General features: G+C 43.8%; 1 protein-coding gene across 1 annotated transcript in view; it reads right to left on the minus strand.

Annotated features, from left to right (window-relative positions):
• Positions 1–19: 19 nt before the first annotated feature.
• LOC103392333 (nck-associated protein 5-like) overlaps positions 20–13,936 on the minus strand; it is a 15,880-nt gene continuing 1,963 nt past the window's right edge. The window contains 14 exon segments of the mRNA XM_025063696.1: positions 20–623; positions 1,216–1,299; positions 2,146–2,532; positions 2,944–3,004; positions 3,143–3,257; positions 3,597–5,500; positions 5,503–6,168; positions 6,283–6,462; positions 9,041–9,160; positions 9,338–9,376; positions 9,549–9,617; positions 9,983–10,135; positions 10,688–10,769; positions 12,063–12,192. Coding sequence (XP_024919464.1) covers positions 622–623; positions 1,216–1,299; positions 2,146–2,532; positions 2,944–3,004; positions 3,143–3,257; positions 3,597–5,500; positions 5,503–6,168; positions 6,283–6,462; positions 9,041–9,160; positions 9,338–9,376; positions 9,549–9,617; positions 9,983–10,135; positions 10,688–10,769; positions 12,063–12,091 — 3,891 coding nt within the window. The 5' untranslated portion in view covers positions 12,092–12,192 and the 3' untranslated portion in view covers positions 20–621.

The following is a 13,936-nucleotide window of genomic DNA, read 5'->3' on the forward strand; positions in this document are numbered from 1 at the left end:
TCTAATCAACTTCAAGGACAGGTCAGTACGACTGAAGAGATTTAACCTTTGACCTTTGACAGGACAGAAGAAGCTAAGACATCACCGCGCCCTCTGTGACATCATCACTGCGGTCTCATATAAATGAGCCACAGTCAGTCTGTTCTGCAGCTCCTCAGCAGTGACCGTGGGAGGAACCATTTTTGAAGGTAAGTCTAGTTCTGTCCTGGTCTCCAGACCAGGTTTTAGTTTCTGGCTAAATGTTTCTGTGAAGCAACAAAATCAGTGTCAGAGGTCAGAGTTCAGGGGTCAGAGTTCAAACAGAGGTGAGGTGATCAGAGGTCCCGCTGCTGTGTGTGTGTGTGTTGGGTCAGTACACATCTTCACCGCTCACACGTTGTGAGGCTGAAGTTAATCACACCATCGGTGAAGGACTCTGACCAATCACAAGTCAGTTCAGGGCGGCGAGGTTGCCTTGGTGAAAAAGTCAATATTCTATCAGCAGCCTTGTTGTTGTGGTCACGAAGAGGAGAGTCTGTGATGAAGCTGCTAGTGGTCAGCTGATCACTGCTTCATGACACTTCACAGAACGGTCCGACCTCCACCACAGAGCGTTCAGACTGGGACGTTCAGCTGGAAAAACTCTGGAACAGAAGAAATCATTTCAAGATTTTTTAAATACTGGCCTGTGCAGACGTTTTAGGCAGGTACAGTAAATGTAAAGATCAACTTCAACATGAATTGTTTCCCCAACGGTCCTGGACCATTGGTTAGGCCGTCTCCCTGTGGTTGAGAACAGGGTTCAGGCCTGCAGCGGTCATTAGGCCCAGCCCAGGGGCCTTGACCCTAATGGATTAACTGTTCAGAACAATCTGCTTCTTTTCACTTACTTTAAACACACAGTAAACGTTTACTATCTAAGAGAATAAAAACATGTAGCACAGGGGTGGTAAACATTATTTTGGCCCACTTAATGAATTTTGTAAATAAAAATAATACACAAAAGCTTAATTTTTAACAAATATAAATACTTAATAATAATAAATGTCATGTAAACTTTTTTGCATGAAAACAAAGTTATTGTTATTTATAGTTAATTATTTTTTGGTTGTACTGGTGTGGCCCACTTGTATGCGGCCCGTGAGCCAAAATGCGTTTGACGCCCCTGATACAGCATGCATTTCTATTGTAGTAATACTAAGTAGTTGTAGTAAACAAAAGTATTTGCTGTCTTACAGTTGGCCAGCTGGATCCTGGTGGACTCTTTCTTGGCCTTGGTTTTTGGTTTGACGGACGCCGGCTTCCTGGACTCCACTCCACCTGAAACACAGTGAGCGTGGCGTCAGTGGAGACATGAGATCACTCTGAATTTCAATTGGCCAAAATGTGACTTGGAGTCGGAGAAGTTGGCGGTTGACTGACGTCTGAAGACCTGATGAAATCTGTCTGCGTCCTGACAAACACCTCCGTGACGCTCTGACGGGCCGCAGACGTGAAGCCGCAGCTTTAAAGCCGACCTTCAGGGACAAAGGTGATGCAACGCCGGCCGAGTCAGTGCTGCGAGTCTCAGAGAGTCGTTTACGCCGCAGTCCGTTTAAAATGCACTTTGTAAGAGACGGTTAGCAATAACACGCAACACGCTAACGTTTGATATGGACTAACGTGTGTGTTTTGGATGTTTTTGTGAATAAAAGTCTAGTGAGAAACTGGTTCAATCTGATGATGTGAACCAGGTCCAGTCAACGGTAACTTACAGACAAATGTCAGTGATCATTCAAATACGTATTAAAAATTAAGCTTTGACGAATGACCACAGTGTATGTGTGTGTGTGTGTAGAACTACAGAGACCCCACCAGTGGTCAGTGAGTGACGACAGACTGGACTCGTTTACATTTACACATTTAGCAGACACTTTGATCTAAAGCGACTTACAGGACGAGGATTAACAATTCAGCAGGTGGTTCCTACGGGAATCTAACCCAGGACTCTCTGCTTCCGAGGCAGGCGTGCTAACCGCTACACTATGGAACCGACATTTACTCACGACAGAAATGTGTCTACATCCATACTAGATCAACCTAACCTAACCATACTGCCCCCTACAGCGTGTACAGGATCAGTTCACACCGACTGGTTGAAAGAGTAAACCTAGAACAGGACTTTACCTGGTCGGGGTCTGGAAAGTCCACTCTGGGTTTGACACACACTGACAGATGTTAGGGTGGGTTCAGACTGGGGGGGCGCGGGCTGCAGGAGAGCCACTGTGGGAACAGGCACCAGTGGGATGTGGGTCATGGAGGACTCAGACAGGGAATTTGGAACCCCAGCAGGACGGTGGTCTTTACCACCTGCTGGGACTCTCCATCGGGGTAGGTGGGACGGAGACACATCCTCGCTGGGGGACATGGGGACACAGCGAGTCTTGAGCGACTGCTCTGGGGTGAATGAGGGTTTGGGAAGGAGATGCAGGATGTTGGAGAAGAAGGAACAGGATTCAGGAAGTGGAATGGTCCCAATTCCACTATCCAGTGTTCGCATCCTGCAGCTGGAACCTGCAGCACAGGGAGAGCAGCTGAAATGACTCAAGACAGAAGACAGGGGGCAGCATAACAAGAACCAAACAGTGTGGTGAGGTTGGTTGAAATGGTGCTAAAGACAACGAGACGTTGAGTTGATCTTCAACTCTTCATCACTGACATCAGGAATGACGAGGTCAAAGGTCAATGACCTCTGATCATCACACTCACAGTTTACAGGTGTACAGCACCACTATGAACTTAGTAGTTCCATCCATCCATCAAACTAAATACACCATAAACTATAGTACTACAAATACACAAGCGGAATAAATACTTTAAAGTAGCAGGATAAATACTGTTATTTGAAATACCTGGAAACAGTACCTGGCTCCACTTTACAGAACTGGTACTGTTTAAGGAGATGTTGTAAAAGAAGGCTCTGACCTGTAACTGCAGCCTGGGGGCTGAGGTCCACGGTCGACCCCGGTTCATCACCGCTCCTCACCTGAGGTTTTACACAAGGACAGTGTTACAAATATTCAGAAGTAATAATAATAAGAATAAATACTTCAGGTTCTGACAGTTGAGACGCACTGACAGAGTGAAGACCTAAAGACCTTCTGATGGAGACGGCGTGATTCACCTTTGAGTCTCTGCTGATGTCAGCGTGTCCTTGTATCTCGTTCAACGCCACTCCTGGACACGGCATTGAAATGCAGGACCGTACTGCGTCATGTGACTCTCTCCTTCCTACAGAGCTGAACCAGAACAGTTGGTCTGAGAACATCAGTCATTCATTACTACTGGTCAATTCAACCAGTCTGTGAACGGGACACGGCCTACGTTCAGACTGCAGGCAAAAGTGGCCCACCTGATATTTTCAAGGCAGGTGAAAATATCAGGGATCTCAGGTCACTTCAGGGACGTCACATTTAAAGATAAGATCAATAAACATGCAAAAAAAAAAAAATCGAATCTCAAAAGCTCCAAATTGAGCTTTAACACCTGCAGCGTCGAATCTCAAAAATTCCAAATTGAGCTTTAACACCTGCAGCGTAAACGCAGCCTTAGAACCATCTACAAGGACCATTTCTTACCAGTCTTTTCCGTCACTTTTTCTTCTGTCTTTCTTCTTGTCAGTCTTCGCCTGTTTCCCGCCTCGGAGCGATGGAACCTGTTGCTCTTTCTTGTCGTCTTTCCCTTTCGATTGATGAGTTTTTTTCCCACTCGGTCCAGGTAGTCTGCTCTTTCTAAGTCCAAACCAGTTGGCCAAGCTTGAACTGGACTTTTGTTTCACGTCACTACTTTTCTCCTGCTCCTGGGACTTGTGCAGGTTTTCCTCGATGCCAAGCATGACTTTCTCTTCAATGGTGGTGATTGTACTTTGTATCTCTGGTTCTTCAGAAACCGGCGTGCCGAAGGCGCTGGAGAACTGCTGTTCGATCTGAATACGCCGGACCTGCTCCTGTTGGAGTTTAATACTCTGTAGTCTTTCTCTAGATGAGCCCAAATATGTGGGGCCTGTCAGGCCTTCTTCAATCATGAAGTTGTTCAATAGGGACTGGTTCATGGGACAGTGGTAGCTGCTGGAGCAACTCATACTTCCTGGAAGAAGATCACTGAGGGAGTTGAGGGAGCTCCCAGACTGTGTTTTGATCTGGGTGCGGACATTTCCAGGTCTGTTAAAGTTGGGTCTGTCCATGTATCGTGCACCAAAGCTCTGGCTGCGAGCCTTCATCCCGTTCATGCCCATCACTGGCTTGAGGAGTGGTCGGGTCGAAACTGACACAGATCTCTTGAACAACCAGCCTTCCTCATCAAACCCCCAGTCTAACATCATGCCACCCTCTGATTTTGCAGGTTCACAATCAAAAGAGCTACAGCGGGTCTCAATCTTTCCGTGGGCTTTGTCATGAGCGACACCGTCATGTTTCATCTGAGGCTTCCCATTAATTAGGAAAGTACTGGTTTCTGGAAAATCATTAGAGCGAACATTTACAAGATGAGCCGTTTTCACTGCTCTTGAGGTAGAACTGTTGAGGTTCCTGGAGACCCCGTGGTAGAAAACGTTGGTGTGGACATGTGGTAAAACCTCTGACAGTCTTGGCTCACTGACACTCTGTTGTGACCTCTGTAGGACACTGTGATTCAGCAGCGCTGGAGGAGCATCGTGGAAAGTGGTACTTATATCCAAGGACAGCTGTCTTGACACGAGGGCTTGAGTTTTTGAATTTCCTTGGGTTTCCCTGGACTCTGGCTTTGAGGAACATGATGTTTTCTTTGCAGCTTCCCAGATCTGAGTCGGAGCCTCTGATTTATGAGCCTCCGGTGAAGAACCATGACTAGTTCGATGAAGGAGTGAGGTGGTGCGGCCTGGAGGTGCTGGAGGCGGTGAGTACACGGCGTGCTGTTCTTGACGTTCCTGTCTGGGTAAGTTCTCAGGTCCACTGTCATTCACAGGGTCATTGCTTGTTTGAAGTCTTGAAGAAGTTTTTTGAGACGACTTGACCGGACCCTCTGAGGCGTCTGTGACCCCCGAGGACTTGTTGAATGTCTTGGAAAATTTTAAAGGAGAAGCCAGAGGAGAGCAGTGGTGCACGTTCTCCAGAGACGTGGAAGTTGCCGCCGCAGTAAAATCCTCTTCTTTTTCAGTTGTACACACGTTTGTTTTGCCGAGGTTTTTCCTTTTGCTTGGAATTCCCTGCCCAGTCTGGCTCGTCTGTCCTTTGGACCAGGGGTTCTTCATGAGTTTCTGGTGGAGAGGAGAATGTGTGTGCTTGGCCTGCGCTGGTCCTCCATCTGCACTTTTGCTCCGCAAAATAAAAGCCTTCCTGGCCGAGTCACACGGCTGAGGTCTAAGTTTCCTCTGAGAAGATTTTGTGTCAGGTTGACTCACCAGCTCCCCCCACTGGGTGACCTCTACCAGGGAGCTGCAGAGTCGGGCTTCTTTCACAGGACTGCTCAGCATCTTTGTTTTACTGTGCGTTAACGGTGCATCTTTGTTTTACTGTGCAGTAACGGTGACTTCAAATCCTTCGCCACGTCTTCTTGTTGGTTGGTGGTGAACCTGCCGTGCTGGGTCGGCACATGATCTGGACTGGATTCATGGTCAGCTGACCTTTCTTGGTTGTTATTACTGTCAGTGTGTCTCAAGCTCAACGATTTATTTCTTTGTCCTTCGTCACAGTGTGGGGGCGAAGCTGTGGGGCCCACACCGGGCGTTTCCAAAAATTGGTAGTTGTCCTTTACAGGTGAAGTGAAAAGATCTGAATTTACTGGTTCTTCAGTTGAACTCCCATCATCAACCTCCATGTTCTCTTTTGATTGGTCCGTGTCTTCCCTGCTCTGCACTTTCATTTTGTCGTCGCCCGTGTCGTCAGAGCCCAGCGCAGTAAACCCTTCACAGGCTTTGCAAGGTTTTCTGATGGGGGTTCTTTGTTTTGACCCCTGTGGACCACTGTTAACACCGAGTGAGTAGATGCCTTCATTGGAGGTCATGCAATCGTTACACTGCACTGCAGACGATTTCAGGGACTGTTCCTTGGACCCGGATGTTTGGAGACACTTCAGACCTTTCAGAATGTGGCCTTCCTTCCATCCCAGCTCTGTTTGCTCACTCAGTACTGAATGGTTATTATAAACGGAACAAGCACTCATCCGTTTGGAACACTGTCACAAAAGAGAATTATATTTGTCATTTATAAAAGTACTAAGGTAAAAGAGCCATTTTAATGATTCAAAAATAAACAAATAAATAAATAAATAAATAACGACTGTATTATCCTGTTTTGAGCAACCGTGACCCTCGGCCCAGGTGTAGGACCCAGAGGAGTATTCACTACAAGCCCGGGACAGAGACAGGTCACTGCCACTGCCACTGCCACTGCTGCCCTGACACGTCAGGCTCAGGAGGCTGGGCCACCTCTCTGAGGTCACGTCTGCTTTTCCATTCATTTGGACTTCCTGGAAATACACAGTAATGGAAATGTTCAATGAGAACCTTCTACAACATGACTGACATAATATTTGGACAACATATATGCCACATATACACGGCACGGTGTATATACAGTATGTGGTACTGACAGGTTCCCACATCACCTGAACTTCTGCTCTTGCCGTACATTGACGTTCGCTGGGTGCGGTGCTGAACTCAACAAAACTTCGGTGCCATTTCCAATTACATCGACCCAATAGTACCAAGTGTTACAACCCCATTTTAAATGGCATTGATGTTCTGCTAAGCTGCCATAGGCTGCTTCCTCTAGAAGTCATTTGTGTCATCTGTTAGCAATAATTAATGTGAAAAGGAAATAATTGCATAAGGGATCTGGGGACCGGAGTGATTCCGTGCGTCCGTCCATTCATAGATTTTCACCTATATTTGATTATCTGCTCCAGGCTTCATTTCAAATGCACCGTGGGCCTGGAGCACATGTGACCTTGTTTCTGCAGATTAGTCAAAAAAGTAATTACAGTCGGTGTGTCTGAAGAGTGCAGAGAGTTGACACAGATGATACCAAGCCATTCCCTCCGAATGGAACTCCAAATCAGGCCTTTAAGTGATGCAATTTCACAGTTTAGTTAATTATCTTTCTCATTTTTATTTTATTACATTAGGCATGGCATTTTTAGAAGAAAAATTATTTTTTAAATGATAACAGAGAGGACAGTAAAAACCATGTATTTTCCCAGAATAATATAATATAAAATAATATAAAATATTATTAGGGATTTCCAAAAATATCTCTAAAAATCATTATCATTTTTTTCCTCCAATAATGAAAACCTAATACATAATGCCTGGGTTTTCCACAGTTTTTGGGGGCAAACGGTAATTTATAAAATAAAATCTACCTGCTGGAAATACAAGAATGTTAAATAGTAAATAAAAGATTTTCTTCAACACTCCCTGATTCACCTCAGCACTAAAAGAACTTTGACATTTCACATTGCAGCACTTTTGCCCTCCCAGATTGCTGCCCCCTGCTGGCTAATCTGCTGCCTGAGCCTGAGTCCCCGTCCTTGTATCATCCCCATCTGCGTTTTTCTTCTGCAGCACAGAGTACACTCAGATCCCTGTGTTCTGCACGGTGTCAAACTCGTGGACCTTCATCAGCGCTCCTGAACTCAGTTTCCACTCGATTTGCTCGGCTCTTTCCTAACTTTTACACCGGTCACACTTCTGTGGTTGAGACGTTCTTAAACCTCCTGCCCTCGAACCCCAGCTGATGACGATCAGCCGCCATTTACCACAAGGACAATAAACTTTTAGCACTAAATTTTAACAACCTCATCCAAATTTACCCAAGCAACACAGCCAGCTGCCCGGAGCAGGGATTCACTCACTCCTCTGCTCTCTCCCTCCTCTCTGCCCCCCACCCCATCATTTCTTCTCTCCATTCTTTTCAAAATAGTCTCTCTTAAGTGCTTTAATGGAATTCACTATCACATGGACCATCACTCGCCACCCCTCCTGCCCCCCACCCCCACTCCTGTCTCCAGGCTCCTGTCATTAATAATCTTTCTCATTTTAACCTTGCTGTTTTTTATTCTTTTCATGTCACATCCATCTTCTCTGGTCTTTCTCTTCGCTGCTTTGTTTTGCCTGCTGGGCTTAGATCTGAGTAACAAACACTGCTGCTCCCTGTGACATCAGCAAACACACACACAGCAGCAGCAGCAGCAGCAGATCATACAGGCTCTGTGTGGATGCTGTGTTTGTCACAGTAAAATTAACACAGAGCAAATTAAATATGTGACGATCAGGGATGTCCCTGATTAACATTTTGCCGATATCTGATATGCCGATATTATCCAAACACTTAATTTCCAATTCCGATACCAACCATACCAATACAGCGGGACAATGGTTGCTCACTCAGGTGATGGGTTAAAGCAGTGTTTCTCAATTATTTTCTGCCATGCCCCCCCTAGAGGACAGAAGTTCTTTCATATCTACAAACCACTGTATGAGTTGCTGGCACCAACATTCTGCTTACAATTTCCCTGATTATTAAAATGAGCTGCAATACTGCCATCTAGCTGCTTTCACTTTCACATACAGCCGTTTTTCCCCCAAAACTATTTTTAGGCCACACATCATTCCAGGCGTTGTGTTATCGGGATTTCATTATCGGAGGAAAGAACGATAACGATTCAGATATTACATATTTATGCTAATATCGGACCCTCTAGTGAGGATTCTTTACAGTTACAGAATCATAAAATGAGACGTTATTTAACCAAAGGTGAAAAACAACTGTGACAGACTGAGGCTGTTTGAATAAAGCATACATATGGCCCACTTGGACTATGTTCTAATTTGGTCACATCAAAACGGCAGAATCTCAAAATAGAATCCGTACTTTTCTTCTTACCTTCCTCCACTGCCCCTGCCCCCCTACCCCCCCTCCCACCCCCACGTCTTTTGGAAAGTGAGTAACCTTTAGAAGTTGAACACTGCTCATGTAAAATTCAAACAGTTGTGGTGAAGGCTATATCTGTCACTGTTTGTATTCTCTGCACAGTGTGCTCCTACCGTGGAGACGGGAGTTGTGGACATTTTGACACGTTGTTGAAACAGCACGTTCAGTATGCGGTTTTGCTGCTCCAAGTCAAACACACGGGTCCTGAGCTTCACACACTCCTCCTTCAGGTCCTGTATACAGTCAGAACAGGAAACAGGAAACGGACAAACAGGAGTCACTGGAGCAGCGTCCAATCAAGCAGTTCGGCTGAGAGACGCAGGACTGTATTCATATAATCACATACTTAAATACATATATATGTGTTTATATACACAGATATGATACTTCATAGAAACAGAGAGACCAACCTTCTGCGTGAGCAGAGCCTGGACCACCTGGTTAGCCACCTTAAGAGAATGACAGTCAGAAAAGGTGGAAATTAAATCAGGAGTTCACTTTAAGATGTGTACTTTTTATAACATGATGATGTCACTGAGACAGCAGTGATGATGTCACTGAGACGGCAGTGATGATGATGTCACAGAGACAACAGTGATAAGACATAAAACCCAGACTCACCTCATCCAGACAACGTTCGTACTGTTTCCTCTGATTGTCGTTTTCCAGTGACAGAGCAGAATTCTCCGCCTGGAAAGACGACCAGTAGATCAGTCAGTGTTTATAAGTCAGTGTGAAAGCCTGTCACAGATCACATGAATTATTGTTGCCATAATTCTGTCCCTGGAACTGACCACGATCAGGACGAATGGATGTCAGAAATTTAAAAAAAAAGAAGGAAATACAAAGAGAAGGTAGAAATCTGGACCTGAGTGTACTCCTTATAAATGATTCTCTGGGTTCTGGTATTACAGCCTTAATGTGTAGTGTGACCTTTGTGGTTGTCTCAACACATTAATCTGAATGACATTTCTGGAGTGAAGAGTAAAAAAGTATGGAGCAGGAAACAGAGGGAGAAATGAGGTTCCTGGTGAAAATAGTGAACAATGCTTCACCTCCAGGGCTCGGAGTCGCTCCAGGAGGGGATTGCTCTCCCCAGAATTATCCTCCAAACTTTTGCTGGCCTCGGGCGAAGCAGGTTCTTCTTCTGGAGCTGCAGGAATCTCCACGCCTTCCTGCTGCTTCCACATTTTCTCCAAGAGTTTGTCCTGGAGGGTGGATCAAAGATTCATGATTATTCTTTATTATTTATCCATGAATTCGTCTTCCATCGTTAATGTTGTCTGAGTGTTGGTGTGGTCGGAGCCACGACTGGACAAGAAGAACCAAGTAACCATATACATACCATAATAAACCCTCAATGTAATAGTGAGATATTTTTATATTAAAACTAAGGATGTCTGATGTTAACTCGGAGGAAAAACCGATAACGATTCTCACAGATATTACATAACTATGCTAATATGGGTCGGCCGATGATACATATAGGTATATTTGTTGAGAACAAAACTATTTTAAACCCCTGAGTCTCCTACTTTCATTTCAGCACTTGCAGCTGTGACACAAAATAATTAAACAGCATGAACATGAGAAAAACTGCTTTTTCTCCAAGACTCAGAAACACTCTCGACTTATTAACAAACTGACTTTTATTTTATTATTAATTAAACATTTTCTAAGAAAAGATTATTTTGTTCAAAACACACACAAAACAGAGCATATCTGTATCAATAATGTTTTACTGAAGGACCTTCTTGTACCTTGTATACTTTCATAAGGTCCAGAGGATCCAGGTTAGGGCCTTCCAATGAGTCCTTCAGTGTCTGCACCCTCTTCTCCATACTGGGTTCAGGAAAAAAAAAGATAAAACGATCACTGATTCAACAGCTACAGACTAATGAACAGGTTCAATTATTAACTACTAAAAAAACAGTATGAACTTTCTTTGCCCTTATGTATTTATAAAGTAAATTCATCCCTTTGTGTGTTGAGTATTTCCGTCAAATATCACCAATATTTCGGTGAGATCGTCTTATAGTGCGGTTCTTTTACCCGCGATCGATTTGACATCCACTCCACAAATGTGGAGCTCATAGTTTGGAGTTGACCAAACAGAAATCAGCTGACATTCTACTCCATCCACTGTGAACCAGACGAACTCTGAAGATACTGTAATTATCTCTTTGTGGGAACTAGAAAGAAAATATTTGAAATCTCTGCTGGTGGGCGATTCACCAGAGACCAATTAAAAAGCTCTTATAAAAATAAAAAACTGCCCTTTAACTGTCACAGTGACATTTATGACGTTACGTTAATGATTAAAATGGTTGGTGTTAAAAAAAGTCATTAAAACAGAGAGATATTTTCAAATCATTAAAGAATTTTCTCTCGTTCTAATGGTTCATCACAGTCCGGCTGCTGTAGCTCAACAGCTCCGTCTTTTTAGGAGAGGAATCGACGGAAGGGCATGAAGTTCAATTCTAGGAACTGAATAAAGAGTTTTTTCATGTGGGCTGTTTCATTATTGTCATTCACAAATATAAAAAAAATAATCACCACCCCCCTCTCCCCAGTAATAGGAGCCTGGTAATATTTATTTATTTATCTGTAGAGACCAATGTATGAGTTGCTGGCACCAACATTCTGCATACAATCCCCCGATTATTAAGATAAATTATGCTGCCATCTAGTGGCTTTCACTTTGATATACAGCCGTTTTTCCCCAAAACAATTTTAGGGCACACATCATTTGGGGAAACGCAGGTATTGTGTTATTAGGTTTTCATTATGAGAGGAAAATACCATTTTCTTTTTTAATTATTCAGAGCAAATATATACAGAACCAGAAGATCATCTTCACAACATCCAATCATCAAATCATCAAATCAATAATCAAGGCAATGTCTGAAAAAAAAAAAAATTCATCCATTTATTTCCTGAGTGAATAATTTTTTTTTGCTTTGTGGGAAACTGACGCTAATCAAGGCTATGTCTGAAAAAAAAAAAAAAAAAAAACATTCACACTCACATTCACACCTACAGCGTGAACAACAACCATTATCGACAGTTTTATTAAAACCCAGCAGTTACACACGTTGTCCTGCAGGGTGGTTTGTGTGGTGTTGGGGGCATTACCTGGAGAAGTTCTGCTGCAATGTGACCATCTGCTGCCCACCCTGCTGGGACTTCTCCGTCTTTCTTCTCACCACACCCAGATGTTGTTTGTGCTCCAGCTGAGAGCTGTTATTATTATGGATCAGCGTAGCTGCAGGGGAGATAAGTAAACACAGTTAGCTTGTTTTTATCCATGCATATCTTAATCACACTACATCTGTTCGTTCACTTTGTAACTATGCCGAGAACAAGTGTTCAGTCGCCGCCCCACCCCACCCACCCCCCACTTAGCCCACATGCTGTGGTTTTGAATTAGCAAACACCTAATTCAAAACCACAGCGTACTCTGCACGGATCCGACAAAGCTGACAGGTTGAGAGTGACGCAAACTCTGTACTGAAGCATCAGAAAAACCAGCGTTTGTCATCGTTAGACCGACTCTGGTCGACACCACAACTGCACTGTTCCGCTGGGAGTAAAACCAATTAGCAGAGGTGCTAGTACTGATTGTGTGTCGGGAATTAGCAGAGACTCAGAACATATAATATAACATAATATAATATCATATATGATATAATATAATATAATCTTAACTTTATTTCTGTTTATCTGACCTTCTTTCACCGACAACGTTTTCTGAACCACACAAAATCAGTTCGACGGAAATGACCCAATAAGCTGTGACACTTCAATGTTTCAGTTATACAGCGTAGAAACTGTAAAATATGAACCAGCGCTGCCACCTAGTGGTGTAAATTGGTAATTGCTGTAGTCACTTTTTTTTAGCGGAGTCGTTATCAAACGTTGAATATCAAAATGTAATGGTGCTGTAATGTAATGGTGCACAAGTCTTAAAACATGAATTAAAGAGTTGATTAATTCGTTCAACATTCTCTTTAAAACATTAAAAATACTGTTGATGGAATTGTAATGTTTTTCTTGCTTTTCTTGCTTTTTACTTTTCTACTCTTCAGTCCACCTTCAATGTACCAACAAACTCAACTGGACAGACAGGCTGCGGCTCTTGCAAAAGTAATCTGTGCGATTGCACCATCTAGTGGGTAAACTGAAAAGCACAGAAACGCAGGAAAAATAAAGGAATTATCTCTATGTCTTCACAATCATTTGGACATTTTTGTTTGATGGGCAGGATGAAAAAGCCGAATGTTCTGCTAACAGACCATAGTTTTATTATGTCTGATATATACAGTCTACACCAGGGGGTGTCAAACTCATTTTCACCGGGGACCACATTGAAAATGTATTGATCCTTGCAATTGATTATTATTTGTTCAAGCTACAAATATTGTTCATCGCTGTGTAATAAAAAATGTTTTTAAGGTTTTTTAGGTTCAGTTTGAATCTTCTGTATGGACTTTACTAAATGCTTTTTTCAAGATCCCTCGGGCCACACAGAACAGCTTGGCGGGCCGCATTTGGCCCCCAGGCCTTGAGTTTGACACACACGTGGTCTCGAGTCTAACCCACCTGGAAAACCGGAAAGACCAGAGTCTGGACTGCACTGCAGGTTGGCGACCTCTTGTGGTGACATAACACTTGACTAATCACTCTGACACCGCATCCAAAAACGTTCAAGACCGTGTCCCCCACCAGAGGACAGACCCCAGTCTAGACCCCGTCCAGACCCTGGTCCTGACCCCGGTCCAGTGTGAATGCTCACTGGGGGCTCCAGTGAGGAAGGCACTGCCGTGTAGATAGTCTAATTACACTTCTTCCTTTTGGGTGGGTGGGACAGTAAGTGGTGTAATCATTTTTGCCTCTCGGGGTACAACAACGACATTCTTCTAAAAATCACATCCTGCTGATAGAACAACAGTCGGTCTGCGACTGTCTGGTACCGTCACACCAGGAAACAGGAAATGGAGATTCTTTAA

This window comes from Cynoglossus semilaevis, chromosome 16 (genome assembly GCF_000523025.1).
Source record: "Cynoglossus semilaevis isolate Cse_v1.0 chromosome 16, Cse_v1.0, whole genome shotgun sequence".
NCBI classification, from domain to species: domain Eukaryota; kingdom Metazoa; phylum Chordata; class Actinopteri; order Pleuronectiformes; family Cynoglossidae; genus Cynoglossus; species Cynoglossus semilaevis.